Source organism: Larus michahellis, chromosome 12, assembly GCF_964199755.1.
Source record: "Larus michahellis chromosome 12, bLarMic1.1, whole genome shotgun sequence".
Lineage (NCBI taxonomy): Eukaryota > Metazoa > Chordata > Aves > Charadriiformes > Laridae > Larus > Larus michahellis.
In genome coordinates this window covers 2,318,781-2,342,819 of record NC_133907.1, presented here as the reverse complement: position 1 = coordinate 2,342,819, position 24,039 = coordinate 2,318,781, and the positions used below count along the sequence as shown (strand labels likewise).

The window sequence follows — 24,039 nt, the reverse complement described above, 5'->3', positions numbered from 1 at the left end:
AAAAGAGAGGTGCCATGGGGCTATTGAATGATTTAGATAGGGGCATAGGCACAAAGAATGTGTCTGGCTCTGTTCCTGTGACTTCGGAAATGGGGTACGAGGCAGAAAGGTGAGGTGGGATACTGGCTACGAGGACAGTGAAGCTTTCTGAATAAACCCAAAATTTGTGTGGATTCTGTCATCTTGTGTGACTGAACTTGTGGAATCAAGGTATTACTTTCAGCATTTTAAATGATGGGTGGCTGGGCAAGGAGCAGAGAAAGGGGCAGGAAAGGAGAGCAAAAAAAATCACCAGTCAAAACTATCACTATCAGTTTTTCATCTATTTATTGATGGGACTTCAGTATTCTGATTGGTCAGTTGAGACTCATAGGAGCTGCGTACAGACAACCAAAAGCAACTCCCCTTCCTGCAAACCATCAGTAGGTTTCTCTGGTACGTCCCTTTTCACCATAATCCATACCGCTGTCACCTCTGTCAGGCATTCCTGTAATGAATTCTAGGCTAACTATGTTTTTAGAAAACAAACAGAAAGAGAATTGCATTAACACTTGTATCTTGAGACACAGCCTCTGTGCCATGATCTACATAGGCTTGTTCTAGGGGAAAAAATAAGTATTTTTAATAATAATATACTAAAAGGAGCAGCTTAAATGAACTGACAGTCCTTCATTTTTCCTGTATAGCTCCTGCTATCTTCTACTCTTTGACACTAAAGAGCATTCATATGTACCTGTATGTTCAAGATATTTTGATGTGGGTCAAGATATGATTGCTGGTGGGTGAATACATAGCATTCACTGTATATTGAGTCTGACTATTTCTACACCAACACCAATAACTACCAGTAATCCATTACTAGAATTCTTATGCAAGTTGCTCTTTTGTCCTATTTAAAACAGAAGGTGAGCAGTACAGTACAGAGGAGCTGGAATCCCAGTCCTGAAGAATCCAGTCCAGAAAGTTATTTCCGATGTCAAACAAGAGGCAGAGAGTACGAAAAGATAAATTATTCAGTAATGAATCCTACACACTTGTAATGCACAAGTTGTAATGAATCTCTTGTAACTTTGTGAAGTTGTTTACCTAATATGGCAGATATGCCATATGGTACCCTAAAGAGAGTGTTAGAACAAGGACATGAAGATTTCTAGGTTTTTATTTCTAGTTTTGTATGCAACTGTAAACTACATTCAAGCTAGCAGATGTGAGCAGTAGAAGAATACAGGCTGCTCTGACCCTTCACGCTGACTACTGCTGCCATTTGGTAATTTCAGCCATCTCTCACATCACTGTCCCTTCCTCCATCACTGCTCTGTCCCCATGGCCCAGATGCCATGGAAGACAGACCTGCAGCTGCTCCGCACCTTTGGGCTGGTTTAGCTTAAATTGAGTTTTTTTACCCTTAATAAATCATTTGAGCAGCAGATACAGATTAACTCTTCCACTGGTTAGGGAACGTGACCAGACTCCTATGCTGGCTAGTTCTTTGGTATGTTGCTTATAGAATTTCACCATAGCTAAAACTAGCTATGGGCTCAACCGTGGCAGCAGCAAACTGGTCAGGACTACCCCGCTTGAAGCAGCGTTCCTCCCTCATAAGAAACAGGCAAGATGACCTACAATGACAGCTGTAAAATTACAGCTACTTTGCAGCTTTGTAATTTGGCAAAAATTGATAAAATGGAAGTTAAAAGTCATAGAAAAGGGCATTTCCTTTCTCTCCCTTGAGTTTCAAATGATGACTGAGAAAATCTGCAGAGAACAAAACATTTGAAAACAAAAGATTAATGTAAAACTTCTCAGAGGAGCTAGGCAGTCCCTTCTAGGGATGCTACCCGGTGAAGTGATCAGAGCCTCAGGAAGGGCTCAGCCTGGTAATTTTTACTGAGCAGCCAAACTCTACTGCAGGTGAGAGGCCATGAGAAACTGGAACAGAAACATCCCTTACCATAAACTATGAATTTCTAAGACTTTTGATTTAATGATATTTACTCACCTATTATTCCAGGCCTATATGTTAAGAACAAATACCTATCGGTTTTTATGTTTCCCCTGCAGCTTTTGGCAAACAGCTTCTCCCTTGTAGACAAGACACCCTGGCATACTTGGGAACAGGGTAAGGCATGGGACAGCACTTCAGCGCTGCTCCCATCGCTCCCCTGGCAAACTGGACAGCACAGCAATTTAATTCACATTACAGTATGACAAGTGAAGTGATCACCACAAATACGTGATGCAGGAAGCATTGACACCCATGTTTGGGCAACACTAAGTAGAAAATACTTTGTCTCTGACCTATTTAAAGCAATCCCTTCTCGCAGGTAACTCGTAGCTCTCGTCCTTCCGAGTCTCCACCTTCCGTCAGCTCTCATGGGGCCAGTGGATCCCGGGCATCGCCATCAGCAGGTGCCCAGCCGGCCCCGCTGCAGTGCGGTTCCAGCCTCCAATTCCACCCAATACCTAAAGGCAAAGCTTATTTTATAATACTGAAAGAGGAGGTGCTATTTTAAGCTTAAAACTTACCAACATGCTACGATTTATCTTTTAGCTATTATTGTTCCAATAGCTCAGTTTTCTGGGGAAACAGTGCCTGGCAAAAGAGAGCATTTATTAAAAGGCAGGTTGTATTTTTACTTTAACGATATTTACTTCCTTTATGACGGTTGCACAAGCGGGTCAAAGTGCGGCTCCCTACTGTAAGGCCGGCGCTCGGCGGGACGTGCCCACCCGCGACAGCGCCGGGCCGGGCCCCCCGCGCCCCCCCCGGCATTCCCGGCCCCGCTCCCCCCAAGGGTTAACGGCGGCGGGGTGTGACACGGGCGGGGATCGCGGCAGGGCCCCCGCCGCGGCGGGCTCCGAGCTGCCAGTGGACGGTTCAAAATCGGGATCTCCCTCGCTTTTTTCACCTCCCTCCCCTCTTCCTTTTCGCCTTCCCGGCCCTGACGCCGCAGCCGCCCCCCCCGCCTCGGGCGCGCCCTCCCGGGGCCGGCCCGGCCCGGCGTGCTGAGTCAGGCCGCCCAGGCCGCGGAGGGAAGCCTGCCCAGACCGCGCCCGGCAGCGGCCGCCCCCGCGGCCCGGCCGGCGGGGCCGCCTCCCGCCCCAAGGGGCTGCGACCCCCCGGGCGAGGCCGCGCTGCGGGGCAGCCCTCGGCCGAGGGCGGCGCGGGGCCCGGCGCGCTGCTCCGCGCCCGGGGCTGGGCCTGGTTCCCCCCCCCCCCCGCCCGCCGGTGGATCAGTTACAGCAGCTGGCACAGGTGTGGGGCGCCCTTCAGACTCGCGCCGGCGGCGGAGACCCGGACGCAGGGAGCCATGCAGCCATTTTGGGCCCGGGCAGACAAAGAGCCGCAGCCGCCGCCCCCGCCGCTCCACCCGCCGGGCCCCGGCCTCGCCCGCGCCCCCCGCCGCCACCCCCATCCGCCCCGCCGCCGGCGGGCCGCTGCCGCCCGGCTCCCACTAAGCGCTCGCAGCCATTTGCCCTGCCTTTTATAGGCGGCCGGCGGCCAATGAGCGGCGGGCGGAATCCCTCTCCGGCCGGTGATGTGAGGCTGGGCGGCCGCGCCTGCGCAGCTGGCGGGGCCGAGTGTGTGTGTGGGGTGGGGGGAGGGCGGGAGGAGTGGAAGGGGAGGGGGGGGAGGAGGGAGCAGCTCACAGGAACCCTCCAAAAAAAAGATGGCGGCGGGCTCGGATCTGCTGGATGAGGTTTTCCTGAACACGGAGGTGGATGAGAAGGTGGTGAGCGACCTGGTGGGCTCCCTGGAGTCCCAGCTGGCGGCCTCCGGCCACCACCACCAGCACCACAAGGCGCAGGAGCCCCTGAGGGCCGCTGGGGGGCTGCTGGGGAACCATGTTGTGAGCAGCAGCAGTAGCAGCAGCAGCCCTAGCCCTAGCCCTGGAGGAGTAGTAGTAGGAGGCAATGCTAATGCCCAAACAGAGAGCAGCAGCGGCAGCAAGATGGGACTGAGTGCCCCAGAGATCACAAAAGCAGGTAACATGGGCAGGGGTGGGGGGCTCTGAGGGAGAGGGGCCCTCCCCTCCCCCCACTCCCCAGCTCCGGCTGCTCCTTCCCTCACTGCTTTCCCCCCTTTTCCCTCTCTCCTCCTTCTCGTTGTGGCAGGAGCGGGAGTGCAAAGGGTGGTATCGATCATCTGGGGGAGAGCCTCCCCTCATCATGCCCCCTCGGTGTGTATCCGCGCCTCTGCTCCCTCCCCTTTATTTTCCCTCCTCGCCTCTGCTTACGAGAGGGTGTTTTATCATGTGTGGGGGCAGCTTCCCCGCAGAATCCGCCGGCAGAGCCCGTCCGTGACTCTGCCGGTCCCCTCTGCTTTTCGTGCCCTTGTTGCTGGAGTGTAAAGGGGCTCCCTTCGTCTGGGGGGCCGAGGGCGGCAGAGCCCACCCCCTTGGTAACGGCCGTGCCTCCCATGCCGTCCCCGGCTGCTCCCCTTCCCTTCCCAGGGGTGGAGGTTATGGGGGGGATTCCCTCTTGATAATGCCGCCTTAGCTGTCTGTGTAAATGCTCCTTCCCCTCCCCCTTCTCTGTTGCTGAAGTGCAAGGGGGTGTTATTAATCATGACACCTATTTCCTGTAGAGGAGGAAGCGAGGGGGGATTTCAAGGGGAGGAAGTCCCTCAAAATGCTTCCCCCCCATATCTGCCTGCCTGAATATTCTTCTCCCCGCAACCCCTTCCCTTGTTCCAGGGGCTTGGAGGGGGGCATCCAACACCTCTCATTCCTCCTCTGCCCTCAAGGGGGGGTTGTCACAACACCAGGTCCCAGGAAGGGGGGGAATTCAGGCCACAGCACCCCACCTTGTACAATGTCTTCTCCCACCCACCCACCCCCGGTAGCTACCTGGGAATATTCCCCCTCTTCGTGTTGTGAAGATTGTAGGGGAATAGTGCAAAGGCTGGGACTAAGGGCTCACAACACAAGAATGGAGGGAAGCTGTTTTTCAGGGGAATTAAAAAAAAAAATGTCTCCCCAGAATTTCTCTGCAATTCTTCCCCTCCCCCTATTTTTATTTTTTTTCTTTCTTTCTTGTTGCTGAAGTGTAAGAAGATATTACAGACCTTCTGTCATGATTAATGAAGCTCTTCTAGGAGGATCTCCTTAACCCTTATAACATGCATCTCAGTATCTGTCTGTCGCTATTCTTTTCCCGTTTCTGTCTCCTTAGGGCCAGGACCTGGACTGTGTGTGATTGTACTTGTGATAGCACCAGGCCTCATCAAGGGGCATGAGGATTATTCAGGACAAGAAGCTACATCATCTTGTCCCTTCTCAAAACCAGCTTTGCTTTTTATTTATTTACTTTTAACTGTCTCTGGCTGAGGTAACTACAGATCCGAAGAACAAATTCTGTAATAAAGTGGAAGAGTCTTCTGGTAACCTACTCCAGGCCTTGCAGTACTTCTTATCTTGACAGCATGACGTTTTTCTTTCCTTTCACTTTTTCATATTTTGCTGTTGTTGAGCCTCCTGATCTAACTGACTTACTCTGTAGAAGATGAAGGGATTAGAGGGTAACGTGTGCTGGGTATAGGGAATATGTCTTATTAATGTGTCTTCCATTGCCGTTTTTCCCTCCTTGCAGTTGCAGTCCTGTTGCTAAATGTGATGGCAGGCTCTAGAATGGGGAAGAGGTCTAAGGTGATCTTCTTCCTCCCTTCCCTTGGTTCATATTAAAGCTGTTTTCCCTATTTTGTATTATTGTAGTGTTGAAAGCAGGGGTGTTACAATTAATATTGGGTCTGCCAGTCTTGGGCAGGAAGTTGGAGGCTTCAAGGTAATGTCTTCAAAGCCACCTTCAGTTTGTGCTCTGTACGGTTTTCTTGGCTCCAGGCAGGTAGCCTGGGAGATGGAGAAGACTTGGTAATGAGGGAGAACGTTCTGTCTTTGCTGGACTTCTCTTCTTGCTCATTCTCTCTGTTTAACCTTGTTGTTGTTTTGCAGGAGCAGGAGGAGTGCAAGGGGGCGTTATTAATCATAACACCAGGTCCCAGACTTCAGCTCTGGATGGAGCCACCACAACGAGCACCAGCACCACCACTGCAGCAGCAGGAGGATCTGAAGTCACTGCTGCTCCAGGGACCCTCAGTCAGGGCAAATCGGTGGTTATCAGCACCATGGCAACTGCCTTGTCCACCAGGAATGGCAAGATTGGGACCACAACAGTGCAAACTTTGAATGGGAGTAACGTGGTGATGAACTCTCACCACACAGGAGGTGCTGCTTTCGCTGGGACTCCTGTGACTGCTAACCCTGCTTCTGCACCTGCTGTTGCCCCTCTTGTTAACAATGGACCTGGATCCGTGGGGAAAGGAAATACTGTTAATGCTGTTTTGCCATCAGCTTCCAACACTGTCATCCAGACTTCTTTCCTTAATACTGCTGTGTCCTCTGCATCTTCCTCCTCGCCCACAGTTATCTCCTCGCAGCCACCACCGAGCATTGGAACTGGGGCGCCTACGGTAACGCTTGTGAGGCCACCGATTCACACAGCAGGACCCACAGTAGCTGCAGCTGGTGCAGCCACTCAAAATGGGAGCAATACTGTGATCAATTCAACCATCAGTGTGGGGAGTTTTCCTGCTGTTGCTACAGCCACTGTGGGATCTGGAGTTTCCCTCCAGACATCGCTTGTGAACAGCCAGTCTGGTTCCACTGTGCCAGCAGCTCCCGCCACACAGGTCATCAAATCTGAGTCTCCTAAAACTATAGTCCAGGCAGTATCCCAACAGCAGACGCTGGCTACTGCTGGCCAGCCCAGTACTACAGGGGGTAACATGATTATTGGGCAAACTATGCAAGCTGGGCTCTCCAATGTTGCTCCCAATCCTGGTGGGATACCTCCTGCAGCTCCTGGCACCCCCACAGGAATGGCTAAAGGCACTGCCAATACGGTGGCACAAAGTCTGCCGAGGACTCCAACAGCAACTGCGAGTGGAATCAGAGCAACTTTGACTCCTACAGTTTTAGCACCTCGTTTGCCTCAGCCACCTCAGAATCCAACTAACATTCAGAATTTTCAGTTACCACCAGGTGAGTAAGAGGACTGAAGGGTTTTGTTTTGGAAGTGTATTTCTTGCAGGAAGGAAGGTATCCAAATAAGATTTCTTGCTGTTTAATTGTGAATTGTGGAAGAAGTATTGCATGTAACAATGAGAATTGTCTGGTTTTGAGGAGTAGAATAGTAGCATTCCACTACTTAGCATGTGATTTCGTGTGACCAAAAAGTCTTTTCAGCAGTAATAATTTGAAAATAATTCTGCCTAGTATCTTTGTTACAATGTGAGTGTAGATGAAGCTGCAAACTGCCAAAGCGTGACAATGGAATATTATCAAATGAAATGTTGCTATTTCACTTCCACGTTAGGTGTGTTGACTTTTAAGGCGCTTTTGTCAGTAGTTCGTATAACCTTCACGTGCTGTTCAGTTCCCTCTCTGTCCCTGCATGCCCCCAGTACCACAGAGCTCTCATGAATAGAGAAGCAGCAGATACAACACAACAAAACTACCTTCTTTTGCTTTAAATGCCTTCAAAGTCTGACTTATAAACTTCAAATCTGTGAGGTTTTGATGATCTTTTTAGTCACTGGAGTTCTGATACAAAAGGCAGTCTTCCTATGTCCTTACCTCACCCTGTTGTGTCTAGGGTTGCAGCTTTTGTAGTAGCTAGTCTCATGCTTAGTGCTGAGCATCTCTGGACAAGGAATCTAGTTCTGAACTCAGTGGGTGAGTCAAAAGCAGGATGAGAAGTATTTCTTTCCTGAGAACTGTTCTGTCCCTCCTTAAATATCCTAGATTTGGAGATTTAAGGTTATATATTTGCTGTTATTTTGAACCAGGCTTGTACTTGTGTGCAGTTTCATTTTTAACTGAAAATACTTGTATGAACCTACACATAGCTTCCTGTCTTTTTAATAATATATAGTAATAGCTGTATTCTTACTATTCACTGTTTTCAGGGCAGTATACAAAGAGCAGCTAATTAAATTTTACTACTAGTACCGAATGAAATCAGTAGTAGTTGTATATCATCTGTTTCAATTGGTGTTTGTGAAAGTACATCTATTGAAACTCCTGACCAACCTTAAAGCAGTGCACCTGTCACATAAGGTAGATCAGAAACCATACTCTGTTACTACACACCACCTTTTTGTGTAATGTACTATTTATGGTATGTGATGCCATGTAGTTTGGTGAAGCCTGTCAGACGTTCTGTGTGTCCAAGTTCTAACTGGCATAAATATTCCTCATTTTTGTGTGCAGAAGATTATTTCCTATATGAGTAATTTGAATGACACACGTTGCTAATTTAAAAAATAGCAGTAAAACGCAGACCTTGAAACCCCAGTGCCTAATTTGAAGCTTGTAAATTGATAGGCTGGAAAAGCCTTATTTATTTATTTATTGCCACAGCGTATCAAAGGATTTTTCAGGTTTACAGTCTATTGCCATGTATACCTACATTTTCACTAATACTGCATTATAAACCCGATTATGGGAAAAATACTACTGTTGAGTCCAGTGGGACCTTTTTTCCAGGTAGCTGATGTTTTCAAACTGCCATAGCATACTGAAATGTGTTGCTCTTAAAAGCGGCGTTGCCGGTCCTTAAGCGTAATTGGACCATAAATTGCTCCTTTGGAGGTCTCGATAGATCAAAGCAAAACAATATAGGTTCTAAACACTTGAGGTTTTTTATTAAGCACTTTTCTTGTCTGTCCTACACTTTAAAAATATTTATAACTTCAAAAGAATAGCCTGACTCTTAAAATAAGCAAGTCTACATGACTGAATACATAGAAATTGGAAATTGGGCTCTTGCTTGATGAGACAGACTTAATATTGGAAAGGATTTTTTTTTTTTTAGTGGATCAGATTTTTTTTAAATTGCTTTGGTTTGCATTTTTATACCTTGTGAAAGTAGCCAACTTTGAAAATGTTTTGCATAAAGTGTTTCTTATGGAACACTTAAGAACTGATGGATGTTGAGCTCTTACAAACATCTCACAGGTGCAAGGGCTAAGCACCTCTGAAAGTCTAGCCACACGCAACTGCTTTAATCTTTAGCAGAGGACATATACATTCATAGTGAAAGCAGAATAGATGACTCTGCTTTTGAAATTGTATTTCAAATTACAGCATCATAGGCCAGACTTTTAAAGGCAGTTTGATAGTATGGAGCTGCACCTGCAGTGCTTGCATGCATACAGTAGATGCACATCATCGAATTTGCATGCACAAGTTTATGTTTTTAAAAGTTAGTAGTGTATGTTAATAAGAGTTTGTAAGACTTGGTGCATGAAATAGCTTGAGATCATACACTGCACATATTGCTTTTTACACCAAGATTTACAAACACTTGTAAAGAGCATTGTAATGGAAGGTTTGACCAATAAGCAGCATGTGTCTTATAGTTATTTTCTTACCCTGCATTACTGTTTCTAGCTCTCCAAAATACAGTTACAGTTTCACGTGTGTGGAAAGTAGAATGTAAAATGTCAGTAACTGTTACTAACCTGAGGCTTGAAAATTAGAAACCTTGAAAGGTTTCAGATGTTTTCTTATATAGAGCATGTAGAAAATAGCTCAGTCAACACTCTTTAAAATGTATTACTTTTAGAATAATGCTTTACATTGCATCAAGGCAATTGTGCAACAAACATCGACTGACGAAATTGGAGGTGTTTGAAAAGCTAATGGGCCGTAGTTATTGTGACCTTACTGGATTCTGGTATCTTACTTCTCAAAGAAACTGGGCTGTTTGGAGCATCTGTGCATTAATAATGGTTTTCCACTACTGACGTCTTTGAGGACGAGGACTATTGCACTTAGTCTTTTCTTCAGGAGCCTGTGTTTGGAACTTTGTAGTCCAATTGGACAGATTTGGGTAATGAGGGTCCAAAAATAACCTTATTTATAGCTTCTTAGCAAAGATGTGAAAAGATCAGATAATTTTCTAGGGGGCAGGAACACAAGTTATGCAGTGCTACTTGGAAGGTGCAGCATCTTTTGGAACTGTGACTGAAAATAAATTGTATGAAGTTATTTGTTTCGGAGTACTTCAAGCAGTAATACGAAATGTGGTGTGTACAGTAACATGGCAAGAGGTAGGAAAATTGATGAGTTTGTTAAAGCATTAAGTCAGCGTTCTGCTGTTACAGATGCTCAGAAATGTCTGCAGAAAACTGTAATTGAGATTATGCTCCAAGATTAATCTTTTGCAATGTAAGAGTTTGTAAAGTCCTTAGAGGTCATCGCTGACACATGTACAATCATCTTGTGAAATGACAGAACTTGTGCACTTTAAAATCACTCTTCAAAATACTATATTCTCCAGCAATGCAATAATACAATGTCAAAACCATCGTCTATGAGTTTATGCTTGCTTTACCAGTATTGTCAACTTGAGGGATCAAAGATTTGGATTGTGTTCTTGCAGATGCTTGATGTTGTTACTCTCTTCTGCTTTCTTTTTATGTACAAGCATCTCATAATAAGCTTTTAAGGTGGCTGCTTAAACAAAGGAGCAGATTGGAGAGGGTTCTGTAGGTATCGAGTAAGAACAATATAGAGCTGGTAGGTCTGGACAGTTTTCTCTACCAGCTTAGGTGAAACTGAAATCTAGAAACCTTCACTTCCCCCTGTCCCCCTCCTTGCTTTCCTTTTACCTTCTGAGTGAATGTTAGTACTTATGAAAATTTGCTAGGTTGATCCTAAAGACTAGCTTTTTTTTTTTTTCCCTGAATATACAAGATTCTGTGACACTTAGTCCTGTTTGAAGATAGCAGAGAGGAGAGGTTGTCTTTATGTAATTTTTTTTACTTCTGCGATCAGGGTCAGTATTCTCCTTAGCAGTCAGTAATGCAGTTGTGCAGCTGTAGTAAAACTGCTATCACATATTTGTTTTGCTTTGTATCTAATAATAAAACTTCTTTATTACTTTCACAAAATTTAGTTGGATCTTCCAGTAGCTGATGATAGCAGATGAGTCTAGACTTCTTCATCGCTTGCTTTCTGGCGGCGTCTCGTGCCATTTCTCTAGTGACTATGAGATGGGCCATTTCCCAACTGTGAAACTGGTGGGGCTTCATTAAAAAGTGAATGTTCCAGAGTTCTGAACAGTACTAATGCAAGTGACCTCTACAGTTGGTTTAAACTTACTGTTGCTGCTTTTTAGAAGTAAAGGGTACCTGGGAGAACATTGGTGCTATGCATCTGCTGACCCTGGAGGGTGGACTACATCTATTTGCACGTGCAAGGTTTTCTTCATGGCCTTAAGAGCCTGGAAACTTCACTTGGTGTTAAATGGAAGCTTAGGTTTTGTAGAAACTGATGATTTTTAGTTTGTGTTAGCTATCCAAGAAATATTCTAACTTAGGCCTTGATTATAGTGGTTTTAGGATGGGAAAATTACCTATCGCATACTTAATTTAAAGCATGGGTTCAGATCCTTTTGACTTAAGCAGTCGTGATTTTTTTGGAGCTGGAGCCACTGAAAAATAACTGTAGCAGGAGTAGTTCATTTTCCTTCAGTAAGGAGCTGGGGTGGTAGGCTGCCGGGCAAAAGAGAGCGGATAGAAAAAGGAGAAAAGGCAGCAGGCTGGGAAGAACCAGGCAATCTTTTCATTGTAAAACAATTTGTGTTACTTGTTCATACTGAATGTGGCATGCTTTGGGTTACTTTGTACTTGAAACATGTACCCCAGAAGTGCCTAAAGTAACTAGGAGTATAAATAGATGAGGAAATCTACAGGTTTCCATAAAACGAGAAATATGGAAAAGAACAGAAAAAATACTATGAAGTAGTGGAATGTAGTTGTTTCTATTTCTCACTGACTAGCAAGCGAGTTCAAACATATCCTGATTATAGTTTCCCTGTATGTTGTATGTGCTGCCAATATTATGCCTGTTAACTGTGTTGGCATGGCTGTTTTTTGTTAAAAATAATGTCTGTAATGCACAATGATAATAGGAGGCTGCTTATAGCGTGTTTTACTTTCAAAGCATTTTACAAAATTTAATCCTTGCAACATGCCTGTGTGGTTGGTAAATAAAGTAGTATGAACTCTGCTTCAGAGCTGGGGGAAAGAGCAAGTTAGAGAAGTTCTGACCTGCCCAAGGCCATGAGGGAATTGATATTTTGCCAAGATAGAGCTTGGGAGTCCTATACTTGGCACATAAAGTGGTATCTCTCTTTCTGAAAGATAACTGTGGATCTCTTCTGGGCGAGGGGTGGATTTTATGTTCAAATCATGCATCAGCAAAAGGAACATTCTGCTTTATTTGAAATCTGCTACATCAGATCTGCCATATGTCGCCAGACTGAAAGTTGTGTTTGTTCTTATTGCAACTTTCATAATTGAGGAATCCTGCATGCTTAGCTTTGTACCCCAAAGAACTTAAGACTCAGAGATCTATGCGATAGGATTTTTGTTAAAATGAGTGTCATGAGGCAAACCAATGCCTTGTTTTGTACATCTGATAAGAGTGTCTGTGTCTCTTTAAGTGATGGGATCTAATGGGTATATAGTCGTCATTCCGTTAAGCTATGAAAGCTATTAACTTTGACTACATATTGTTGAGTTCTGTTATGGAAAATACTGTTGTTCCCATCAGCCTTTGGAAGAACATGTATGGATTTGTTTCATTTGCCTATCTATCCTTCAAATTGTGGTCTTCTGGGTTTTTTTGGGGTATCACTAGGCATATGATCAAGGTTGTTGGTCAATGACCAGAAGTGAGTGATTGATTTGTCTCTTTTGAGCCATTTTGCATTCTGCTACTCCTGAAGTTACATGATGTTTCTATGTTCAGTGAGCTAAAAGAGTTTTCCGTCTCTGGAAATCTATGTGGGTTACTGCTAAAATGCAGCATCTTGGTTTGAGGACCACAAATTTGGATGCTGCCCAGGACTTGAATCACTTACTAACACGGGATGCTGCAGCAAAGTTAGCAATCTGAATGAAAATGCAACAGTTTTGAGCACCGATAAGACGGAAAATGAAATGTTTTGGTGCGTGAAAACTCATTATTGTTTGTCTTCTCTGTTTTGGAAAATGATATGTAAATAGAATCCTAAAAAAATGTATGTAGTAGTTCAGGAACTCAGTTGAAAATACTGATATTAGCCTGAGTGGATTTTAGCAAAGAGAAGAGATTGGCTCGTGGAAAGCTGGCCTTCTAGCTGCATACAAAGGGCCTGATCAAATGCTGAGTCTGCTAGGCATACAAGTCACTTAAGAGCACAGCATGTTAAACCTTTTTGTGTTACTGTATGTATTTTTTGCCAGAAATACTTGAAATCAGCATTTTTTACCTGAAAATAACTACTCTTGTCAGGATTGTTCTCTGTGTTGAAACTTTATGAATGTTTATAACTCCACTCATCTGTCTGAATCTGCTCCTTGCACTTGATGTCACTGCTTGATGTTAAAAAGAAAACTTTTGCCGGGTGGAAGACAGTGTTAGCAAGTTTAAACTTTTTATGTTAGGCATATTATCTCTTGTGAAAGAAGACTTGGAGAGGTAGTGGCATGAAAAAAATAATTTTGAAAATTGTGTTTCTCACAACTGAAGACAATGATGGGAAGGAATTCTTAGCGGAGCTTAGTAGACACCTATTTTGGTTGTATTATGAACTGTAAAGCTGTATGTGAAGGAAGGCCAAACTCTAGAGAGAATATGTGGTGCTCATAAGATAAAGGACTCTTTCTGTGCCCCAGCCACAGGGATGTTCCCGTGTACAATAGTTGTGTGATATGGGGACGTTGCTGAAGTTTCCCCGGTGCACTTCTGGGGCCAAAGCCTCCCTACGGCTCTGTCCTGGGACAGGCTGCACACCGTGGGGGTATGCAGGCTCTGTTTTTGGTGTTGTTTTAAGTTGCTAGTGCATTAACTTGAATGTGTTTTTAAACGAATTATGGTCTTGCCTAAATGCAAGAAGTTGTGGTCTGTTTATACTGATACAGGTTTCTTGAAAGTTGTAAAACCCTTCTTGTCTGGATACAGTTTTTGTGGTATCGGCCCTCTTGCATACTGCTTCCTCATGAGAGAAGGAAAATAACTTATACAGTAAGTATCTTTTACAGCAATATAGTTGTGTCCACTCTGGATTTGTGCTACTAAACTATTGTGGCAGAATGGTCCCATTTCCAGCTCAAATGTTGAGAGAAGCATGAAAACTGTACACAGACCAGGCTCTAATGAAACAGGTGTAAGGACCGTGTGGGCACTCATATTTCAAATCAGGTGAGGCTTTTTTTCATCCAGACCATGGACACATGAATAGAGCAAATGATTTTTATTTTTTTTTTATTTTTTTTAAACAACCTTTTAGGACACTTTTGCCTCAGTTTAATGTGGAAACTCTTACCCCAGCTCTATTCTGTGGTAATTTCCTTCCAGAAATGCTGGCTGTCTTCTGCAGGTACAGGTGTCTCGAGGAACTGAGTGCCAAGTTTTTACCACAAAGCCTCCTGTCTTGGAGTAATTTTCTTCAGTTGTCTTTAGGGTAATGCGTGTTGTAAATTGCAATAATTGTCCTTGAAGCCTCATTTATGCCTTTAACTAAGGGTTTTTTAAATATAGAATATTTTTTTGGTGAAAACAAAACCTTGATTATCATCACTCTATAATATATGGATTATCAATAATCAAGACAGATGTGATAGTAATAAGGAATTGATACAGCTGCGTCCTGTTTGTGCAGCGAGATCTGTATAGGTAGAGTTCAGCCCCTCACAGGGCTGTCTTAAGGCATTGTACAAACATAGATAATCTTTGGCTTTGTAACTGTTGTCAGGCTAGAAATAACATTTTAAAAAGATGAGTTTCTGTACTTGTGTTACCAGTGATCAGAAAGTTACACTTTGAACGTAAAAGGCTGATTCTCAGCAAAGTGCATAAATAGGTTATAAATCCTTTTACCCAGGGACAGTCCTTTTGCCGTGTATTTGTACAGGATTTAGTGCAGGGTGCAACTCAGTTGCCAAGCTCTTTTTGTGAGATTTGGAAAAGTATATTGATAAAAATGGAATAACTTCTTGTGAGTGTAGAACTCTGTTTATAAATTAGAACTGTAAATTGTGAACATCATGCATCTTTTAATTTTGATGCTTTTTTTTTTTCCCCCCATAAAACCCATTACCGAACTATTTTTTTCAGTAACACAGTGTAACCAGTACCTAGGCAACTAGTAACATAAAACTTCATCAGTATGTAGTATTATTCTGCATGGCTAGCATGACTGTTCTAAGGTTTGTATTGAATCAAGTAAGTCTCTAGTAAAAATGGTCTAACTTATCATTATAACTTGATTAATATATGTTTCTGAGAGTAGTTGAACTGTTAAAAGCCATCACAGTGCTTTTGTACAGAATAAAGCACATGCTGGGTAGACTCTGTGCAGACAACCAGTGTAGATTCCGTTGAAAAATGTGTGCTCTACGTATCAGAGTATAAACAGCAGCGAAGCAATGAGGTGTGCGCCATGCCCTAGTCTTTCTTAAATGGTTTGAGGGGGCAGCAATGGCTGTAGTAAGCTGTCTTCACGCTTTCCTTCAGTTTATTAATCAAATATTTCTCTAAGGGAGGGCTAGTTTAGTGCCTCTCGCAGGATGTAATAACATCAGGTGCATTCAGCGTGAGTGGTGGTGCAGCGAGTGGGACCAGTTGGACTCACATGAGTCAGAAGTACCAGCTCCAAGCAGCAGCACTGGGGAACTGCAGCACCTGTGGCCAAAGAGGTGACGGAGGTGACCAGCAGAGTGTCTGCTGAGGGCTCAGCAGAGGAGGTCGGAAGAAGACTTCTGGAGGAGGAAGGCTGAGAGTGGCTAAACTCTGCAGAACTTCATAGAAAAGCAGGAGGAGCTGTTAGTTCTTAATAAACATATGTGCAGTCATGTTTGCAGTAGTATTAAGGGTGGACTGGAAGAAGAGGCAAGTGTTCGAGCCATGAACTTCAACTGCTTATTTCCTTTCATTCTTCCTTTTTTCCAATGTATCATTTGGGTTTCTTTTCTTCCCTGTCCTCCATGGGGGAGGGGGAGAGAAGGCACTAATTATTTATAAGTGTTAGTCATACCCAGTCATTAAGCTTAGTCATTACTCAGGACTGTGCACTTGATGGTTAGTAAAAATCAAAACTAGACTTGATTTTGTTTAAAAGCTTTCTGCGTTCAAGCTTACAGGTGTGAAAATACTTTTATTTCTGTGTTCAGACTAACTGGAAAAGCAATGCTACTTAATAAATGTTGCTATCGGCCAAATGACCTGTAATGTCATGTCCACGGTGATAGTTTGTATTTGAGGCGTAGTGTTTGGCATATTATCAAAGCAGAGTAACTTCTGTATCGGCAGTGAGAGAGTCGTAAAATCGCAGGCTGTTTCTGCAGAGGCGGGTTTGAAGGGAACGTTTCCACCGAGGCTGCCCTGGGTAGCTGTCAGGCGGTGGCATTGTCTAACATCGGGTCTCCACAGCTCTGGCTGAAAAGGTGGCATCAGCAAAGGGTTTTGTCACTGCTAAAATTAGAAAGGGTATATACCTAGAGTAGGGCATTCACAGTGGGGACATATTAAAGAAAGCGTGTTTTATGGGATTTCATGTACTTGGTTGTTTTAGGGTGTTGCTTTTTGAAGGAAGATCGCATGGATTTAATGCATTACTCTTCATCAGGTATTTGTGTGCGGACTGCGGTAAATGCAAAGTAGCTTGCCCATTCCCATTTCATCAGCTGCTTGAACAGCACTAATGTTGATGTGCCTCAGTACAGACAAACTGTTTGCCAGAAACAAAGACTAGTTGAGTTTTAAAATCTCCTATTTAGCATAACAGATCAAAAGAATTAGTGGCACTTTATTTTGTGTCTTCCTTTCTCAAAAACAAATCCGATTTTGGTATAACATTATTGTTTGATGTAAGTATATTGAAAATCATAGTAGAGCTAAATCTGAATCACTTTGAGATCAATAATTAAAGTAATTGGTTTAGCTCTTGATAGTGCTTCTCTTAGTTCTTTCTGCATCAACCTAAAGACAGATTTGTGTGATGATTGGGTTGCAGTTTGACAGAGCACTCTGGTGTTTTGGCCTTGTGTGCCTGACTAGAAAGGAATGTTAACACACTTTCAAGGAACATTGCTTTCCAGAAAAGTCAGAATAGTTTCAAGTCACATTGTTTTGCAGCATTTGTCAATTGTTGCTATATAAAATGACGTATTTCCCAGAACACTTTTTACACACCTTTTCAACCGAGATTTTTTCCATACGGGATCACCGTTAAATACAGTGGTTTTTTGGTACTCCAGGATGACATTATTCCTTTGACTATATTCTTAAGAGACTCGTGAATCAATATTCTACAAATTATTCACTTCTTCACGTTTTGTACCAGGACAACAGTACAGTTGAGTTCTGTAGTTTGAAACTGAATTCTTGCATAGTAAGAGTAAGCAAATCTTCCACTACGAAGTTGAATCTCTTTGGCCTTTTGACTCTTCAGTAAGAAAAAACAAAAGCAATTTTTCATAATATGAACTTGTGTACTTGGTCTGTACAAAATACATTTTCTGTGCACTGCAGTCAGGGTTCTTGGTGATTTTTGAGAATGTATCTTTCATCTATGTTGGCAATAATTGTAAATCAGCTGTTCAAGAATTAGTATTTCCCAGACCATAACCGTTAGTTGTGGTCTGTGATCTGTGTGTGCAGGTTGGGCACGTGGGGAGAGTGGTCATAGGCAAATGAAGTGGAATGCTGTAGTAAACTAATGCTGTAGTAAACTAATGCTGTACCAAAACTTTTAGGCATTGTATTTGGGTAAAATCTTATTTTATTCCAGCGTGATGTTGAGTTGAAAAGTGAAAGGAGTGGTGTGCTTTCGTAGCTCTATAGTAAGTGCTTGTCCAAAGCTCTGGGCCATGTCAGTCTTCACTGTGGTGTGAAGTTTGGTGCCTGTTGGGAGGCTCCAAGTGCTTTGTATTAAAGATGCTCTGAAGCAACACCTGACAGCCATGGTTTCTCATGCCAAGTTGTAGCTCACCTGAAGCAACACAGGAGCTGAACATTTAACAGGCACCTTTAAGACGTGTTCGGCATAGCGGGTGCTCTGTGGTCTCAATCCAAGTGCGTGCAAAACCTTGGCATTCATTGCTTTAGGGTGCCCGTTACGCTGCTGTGAGAGGTGAGGGGTCTGGTACAGGATCTCGGCCTGCTTCAGTGTGCTGACCAGCTCTGTCCCTGCCTGGCAGTTTTATGGCCTGTAGACCTGCAGCTCAGCAGGGAATGTATCTGCTACTAACTCATGTTTGTAGAGGCTGAGCTCATCCGTGCCAGTGCGGTGCAAGCGCTTCTGGAGCAGGTGAAGGCACAGGTAATGGTGGGTTCATTTTCAGCTGGCTGGTTTACAGGAGCCGACACCTGCACTATGTAGACTTCTCCGTAAGCACTATGGTTATCCTGTGGAGCTAAGACACCTTTATAGATGTCACAAACCAACCAACATTTCTTCATGAAACTCAAGAGCCTGCGTCGCTGACGGTGTCAAACACTTTGGCAAGGAAGTTCAAGTAGAAGTGTTTTCTGGATTTGTTGTGCAGCACAGATCACCTGAGGTTCGAAGCACCTAAACTAAGGTCACGTATCTAATGTGGTGGTGCACATCTCTCATCAGGTACAAAACAAGGTGTTTTCACTAACATCTAATCCACAGCTGTGTTGCTGTTTAAAGTTCTGTGCTGTTCATCTTGATTTGTAATCACTATTTCTCATGAGTTGGTGTATAGATTGTCCCTTGTGAGCTGCTACATGTTTGCTGGTTTATTACAGGTGCTCTTCTTTGACGTATGTAAATAATTCTAAATCTGCCAAAAGTTGTCTTGTATTAGGGAAGATTCCCTTGATTACTCAGATTTTCATGCAGCTGCAGTGGACTAGTAGACTTTGGCATGTTCTTCCCTCTTTTCCTGGCCTTTCATTCCTATAGAGTGAGAACTTTTCCAGACAAGTCAGTTGTCACAAGAGGAAGAAAGGCAGATTGTTGGACAGCACTGATGTTGGTACCAGGTTATCATTTCCTTTTCTGTAATAAGGGACGCTATCGTATTTATCACTTCTGCTGAAAGTTCTTCTGTAGTTTGTATAGGCAGCTGTCATTTTTTCCAGCTGTCTCCCCGGTATATTATCTTTTTTGTATTGGGAAAATCTTAGAAACTTTATTCTTTTACAAATGTTTTGTCATTCCAGGGACCCTGTATAGCCTGATCCAGTCATCTACAGGGCATTGCCTCATCCCCTTTTGCTGTATATGGTTTTTGTGGCGTGCACGATACCAACTTGCATAACATTACAGACACTTGCTTTCCTTTTTGTTGCAACAGAATCTCTTCTGACAATACAGAAGGGACACTACAATAAAGCTTTCTCTGCTAATATGGCACGGCTTGCTTATGATTACCATCTGATTTTTTTTTGCCATGTCAAATGTTTGCAGCATCTTGACACAAATGAGTATGTGCTTGAGAGCTTAAGGCACAAACTGCCTTGATGTTAAGATAACCTCTTAGTGAACTTTGCTGGCAAACCTAGTTAGGGTTTGAAGATTTGTTGGATGTCAGTGGACTTTATGATCAATAACCCTTTTTTCTAGAGGTGTTCGTAGGGACTTGATTTCCTACACCAGAAGCATCAATCCTCTAGTTATTCTTTCAGGCTTGGACATTCTTTCTGAACATCAGCATGTGTATGTATTGAACGTCAGTTTTTGCTGCCTAACAGTTCTCCCTGACCCGAACTTTTTCTCTGGAAATAAAGTTCAGTTACTTTTTTACTTTAAGAAGATAATTTCCTCAGGAGACTGGAAAGGGGTATTCTCCATGCAATTTCAAGATCATACATCCATTAATTCTTCTGTCACATCTCAGCTGCTAAAAAAAAGAACTTGCTAAAGGTCTAGGTTCCTTAGTAATGGTTCTGAATTGATCTGGATTAGACCATGGGCTACATTGTAGGTAATGAGCAAAATCTGTCAGTTTGAACCTAAATATTCTTCCATTCAGTATTTGCGTCAGAAAGAGAGATGTCGCTTGTGATCTGACGGGATACCTTCTAGGTTTTCTATTTCAGATACACGAGAGTTTCTTTCTTGCATCCTGGTATGCCCGGTGACGAACGTGGGCAGACCTTTTTATGGTCCTCGTGTTAGGTGGTTGCTAACTGTAGATGAAGTCTCTCAGTATGTCACCTGCTGTATGAACGGAGTCCCTGAGAAACGGAGCATTTCTTCTGAGAGAGGGCGACGCCACGCTGCGTTGCTGTTTGAGTGGTGGCCTGCTAGCTATGGCTGTTAGGAGGCGACAGTTTGCCAGACTCTGTATTTCCTCTGAAGATGCCTGCTGTATCTGCAGAAAATTTTACCTCTGTCATTGGGAAGTCCAGCTCCTGTAAATATTATTAATGTAGATTTACCAGCAAAAACAGATAACAAACCAGGAAACTCTTTTGGCTTGGGCTTTTTGTGGATGTAGAGGTTCTCTAGCAAGAGCGCTGGAGTTACACGGATAATCAGAGTGGTCTGCAAAGGCTACAAAATATTTTTTTACTCTTCTTCCTTTATTATTCTGGTAACTTTTTTCTTTAGTCTTTGCTAAGCCAAGACATGTTTTAAAGAAAGAAAGAAGAGGAAGGCATTAGAAAAAGGGCTGGTTTGTGGTTTTTCTGACATGACGTATGGCCAGAGGTCTTCACTTTTTATTCCAGTGCAGATTTTGCAGGTTCTATTAATTTAAAAAAAAAAAGGAAATCCAACTAACAAAAAAAACCCCAAAGCATAAGACTTTGTAAATGGAAGTGCCATTAGCAAATGGAAATACAAATAGCAAGAGGCAAAGACGACACAGTGTAGAATCATGCGGTTACATTGTATAATAATGAACTTTTCCATCCAAACACTGGAAAACAGGAGAGATCCAGGAAGGTCTCCACGAGAAGAACACACGAGATGACCGTTGTACTCATCAGGAGAGCAAGTCCTTTCGGCATAAGGAGCAATCCAACTCAATTTTGTTAATCCTTCATTTGGAGCTGTGATGAATTGTTTATTCAAACTAAAATATGACCCTCTTTCAAGATTCTGTTAAGCCTCCAACTTCTAACAAAAATTGTAATTAATTTTAATTTTAATTAGTTTTTTAATGAGAGACTTGGAAAGAATGCTTGAATGTTTGCATTTTTAATAGTGAATATGGTTTTAGAGTACACGTGACCAGACTTTCTAGGAAAAAGAAGGCAGAGAGAAATTTAAAATGGCCAAGTTTTGTTGTCACCTTTTTCTAACTGAATATTTCCAATGATCGTTATTAGGTGTTTGGTCTCAAATAGCACTTCATACATTTGTGGAACAAAAACCTGGATGGTAAACTTGAAACAGAAAGATATTTTTCATCCTTACTTTAAATATGTTGCTGAATTTAATTGGATAAGTGAGATACCTTGGTACAATTCCAGCTGTCTTCTAGTACCTGGTAGTCGTTTCTGATCTGGTTTGTGCAGCATTTGTACCCTTATGCATTGGAGTTTGAGATTATGATACTTATCATAAAGTATCATTAAATATGTACTTAAATATTTAAAATACAAGTTTTGGAACATGAGAAAGAAATGTTTTGGTTTTTTTTTTTTTTCTACACCTGTGGCTGTCAGCCCCTTCTTTTTTTCAATTGCAACAAATGAATCAGTTGAGAGGTGGTTAATGTATGTATGGAGAGAGGGGGCTGTTGGAGTCCTACAGTGACTTTGTTTAGAAGCGTGAAATAAATGGGACTTTCTTTTTAATTCTTAATCAAGTTAGCTCCAATGAGCTTTCTGAACTTCACTGAAAATCCACTTAATGCCAGCTTGGGTATAGTTTTGGGTTAGTGAGTTTCTTTTTTAGCTAATTGGGTTGGAAAAGAGTCTCTAGTTGGGCTGGAGGGAGAGAAGCTGAGAGCAGCTCCGGCTGCCTTCTTACAGAATTCTCAACAAGGCTGGAGAGATGTTAAGTGCTCAGTCAAAAATTACTTGCCCACACGCTGCATTACTCCTGAATTTCTGCACAGAAATTTCAATAACAAAGTTCATCAGTCGTAGACCCCAACTTAAAGATGTGTTAGAAACTGTATAAATTGAAAATAACTGCGTATCAAATATGAGTGCAGTATAAAAGAACTATTTAAACAGGGACAGCTATGAATGTAGCTTTGTATGAATTACTTTTTTATTATGAATTCAATACTTGGGGGAAGGTTCAGACTTCCCATAGTTAGCAATCTAGCGGGATAGTGCTTAGAGCCAGGGTTTGAATTACAAATGATTGTTTTGTCTGTCTGCTGCTAAAAATTGAACTTTCTTGATATGTTTCCTAAAGCTCACATTAATATGCTTTTCAACTGTCTGTTTCAGCAGTTGTGCTGTGTTAATGTGTAGGCATGTTCTAATTTTCATGTAGCTCAGGGAAGAATATTTCATTGTTCAGCCGATGCGCTTGCTCTTCAGGGGTAGTCAGCCTTCGTTTTGTGGTTATCATCCTTCTTTTCTCTCTTTCCTCATTGATGTTTTGGTGAGCAAAGAGTTGCCAGTCCTGGTGTCCCGAGGGCTGGCTGTGCTCTTGCAGGGCACAGAAGCGTAGTGCAGACCCATTCTTGAGCCTGACTTGTGTATTGAGCTGGAGAGTGGGCCGGTAGCGTAGAGCTGTGGGCCTGGTGCTAAGAAGGTTCTCACATGTGGGTGAGGTGCTTTGGGTCAGCACTTTCTAATAACTCACTTTTGCACTGAGAGAGAAGATTAAAAACAAACCACCCCACTTCCCCAAACCCAAAGCTAGAGTTAGTATCTCTTATGTTGCTTCTGGAAGAAAAAAATATATAAGTCTCTAAAGAATTTGGGTGGTACATCAACCCCCAAAATGGTGAATTTTAAGAAAAAGTTTGTTATGGGACGTCAGTAGAACTCTGTGATGTTTAAGGGCTTCTGAAAGCACAGACATATATAGTTGCATTGGGCTTTTTCAATTGCTAGAAACTAAATGGTCATCAACAAGCCCTAGTGTTTGATGTTGACTTGAAAATACTCGTCTGATCAGACCTCCACTGTGCTCATGTTTTCAATTATAACAATATTGAAGATTTCCACTGATTCAGTGTTTAGCTTCTTTAGCTCATTATTATGAAGGATGACAAAAATGGGCAATGTGAGTTCACTTCCCAAGATTTTATGCTTGCACTTTGGAAGAGGATGCCACGTTCTGTTTGTGCAGGAATTAGCTTGATGTAGTAGCAGGTCACACTCTAGTCTTTTAAAATATTTAACTTGTCTGTTTTTTTCAGTAGCCCCCATAGCATGAGGCTGATGGTGAGAAGGTAGTGATGGTTCTAACGAGCAAGTGACAGGATCAAGCTCTGGATTCACTATTGAGGTTTATAAATTTCTTGGAGGTGGTGGTGGTGGTGTATGGCTTTGCTGTTCTAATGAAAATGCTTCTCCTTATATAAGTTACGGGCAAAAAGACCTTACTTTTTGGGATGGTTTGGAAAATGGTTGGTTTTTTTTTTTTTGGACTTGTCAGCTAAACTAAGAGTAGTTATTTCTACAGTCTGCAAGATTATAAATAAGCTTTCTCCCTCTTCTTTTCCTACAGAAAACCAGTTTGAGAATATTTGTTTCTAGATATAACTCTTGTCCATAGCACATTGCAGTCCCACCTTAACACTTCTAAATAAGTCATAATGGAAAGTGACCTTTTTGATGTAAACTAGTTTAATGTCTCTGTGTGGCTCTGCTTCATGAAAAGAGTTAACGTACAGAACCTAAAGAAAAAAATTAGGTTTTCTTTTTAATTTATTTTTGTAGAAATCAGTATATGGGTTTTTGCAGTTTAACACTAATTTTCAAACAGTCCAAGAAAACTGCTTAAGAAGTTGTCTATAAACATTTCAACGCATCTGAATAGGAAAGCAAATAAAAGCTTATTCTTTTGAAGAAGTCATGGTCTGAGTAGCATAGT

General features: G+C 42.7%; 1 protein-coding gene and 1 long non-coding RNA gene across 2 annotated transcripts in view; one reads left to right on the top strand and one right to left on the bottom strand.

The window, feature by feature from the left end:
- Positions 1 to 291: 291 nt before the first annotated feature.
- On the bottom strand, positions 292 to 3,571 carry LOC141750269 (uncharacterized). Its single transcript, XR_012589625.1, has 3 exons — positions 3,483 to 3,571; positions 2,299 to 2,463; positions 292 to 508 (listed from the first exon to the last, which is right to left on the bottom strand). It is a non-coding gene; the product is annotated as an uncharacterized LOC141750269 (long non-coding RNA).
- Positions 3,572 to 3,603: 32 nt separating this feature from the next.
- Positions 3,604 to 24,039, top strand: part of TAF4 (TATA-box binding protein associated factor 4) — a 39,238-nt gene continuing 18,802 nt past the window's right edge. The window contains exons 1-2 of the mRNA XM_074605074.1: positions 3,604 to 3,987; positions 5,952 to 7,040. Coding sequence (XP_074461175.1) covers positions 3,672 to 3,987; positions 5,952 to 7,040 — 1,405 coding nt within the window. The 5' untranslated portion in view covers positions 3,604 to 3,671. The remainder of the gene's footprint in view (positions 3,988 to 5,951; positions 7,041 to 24,039) is intronic.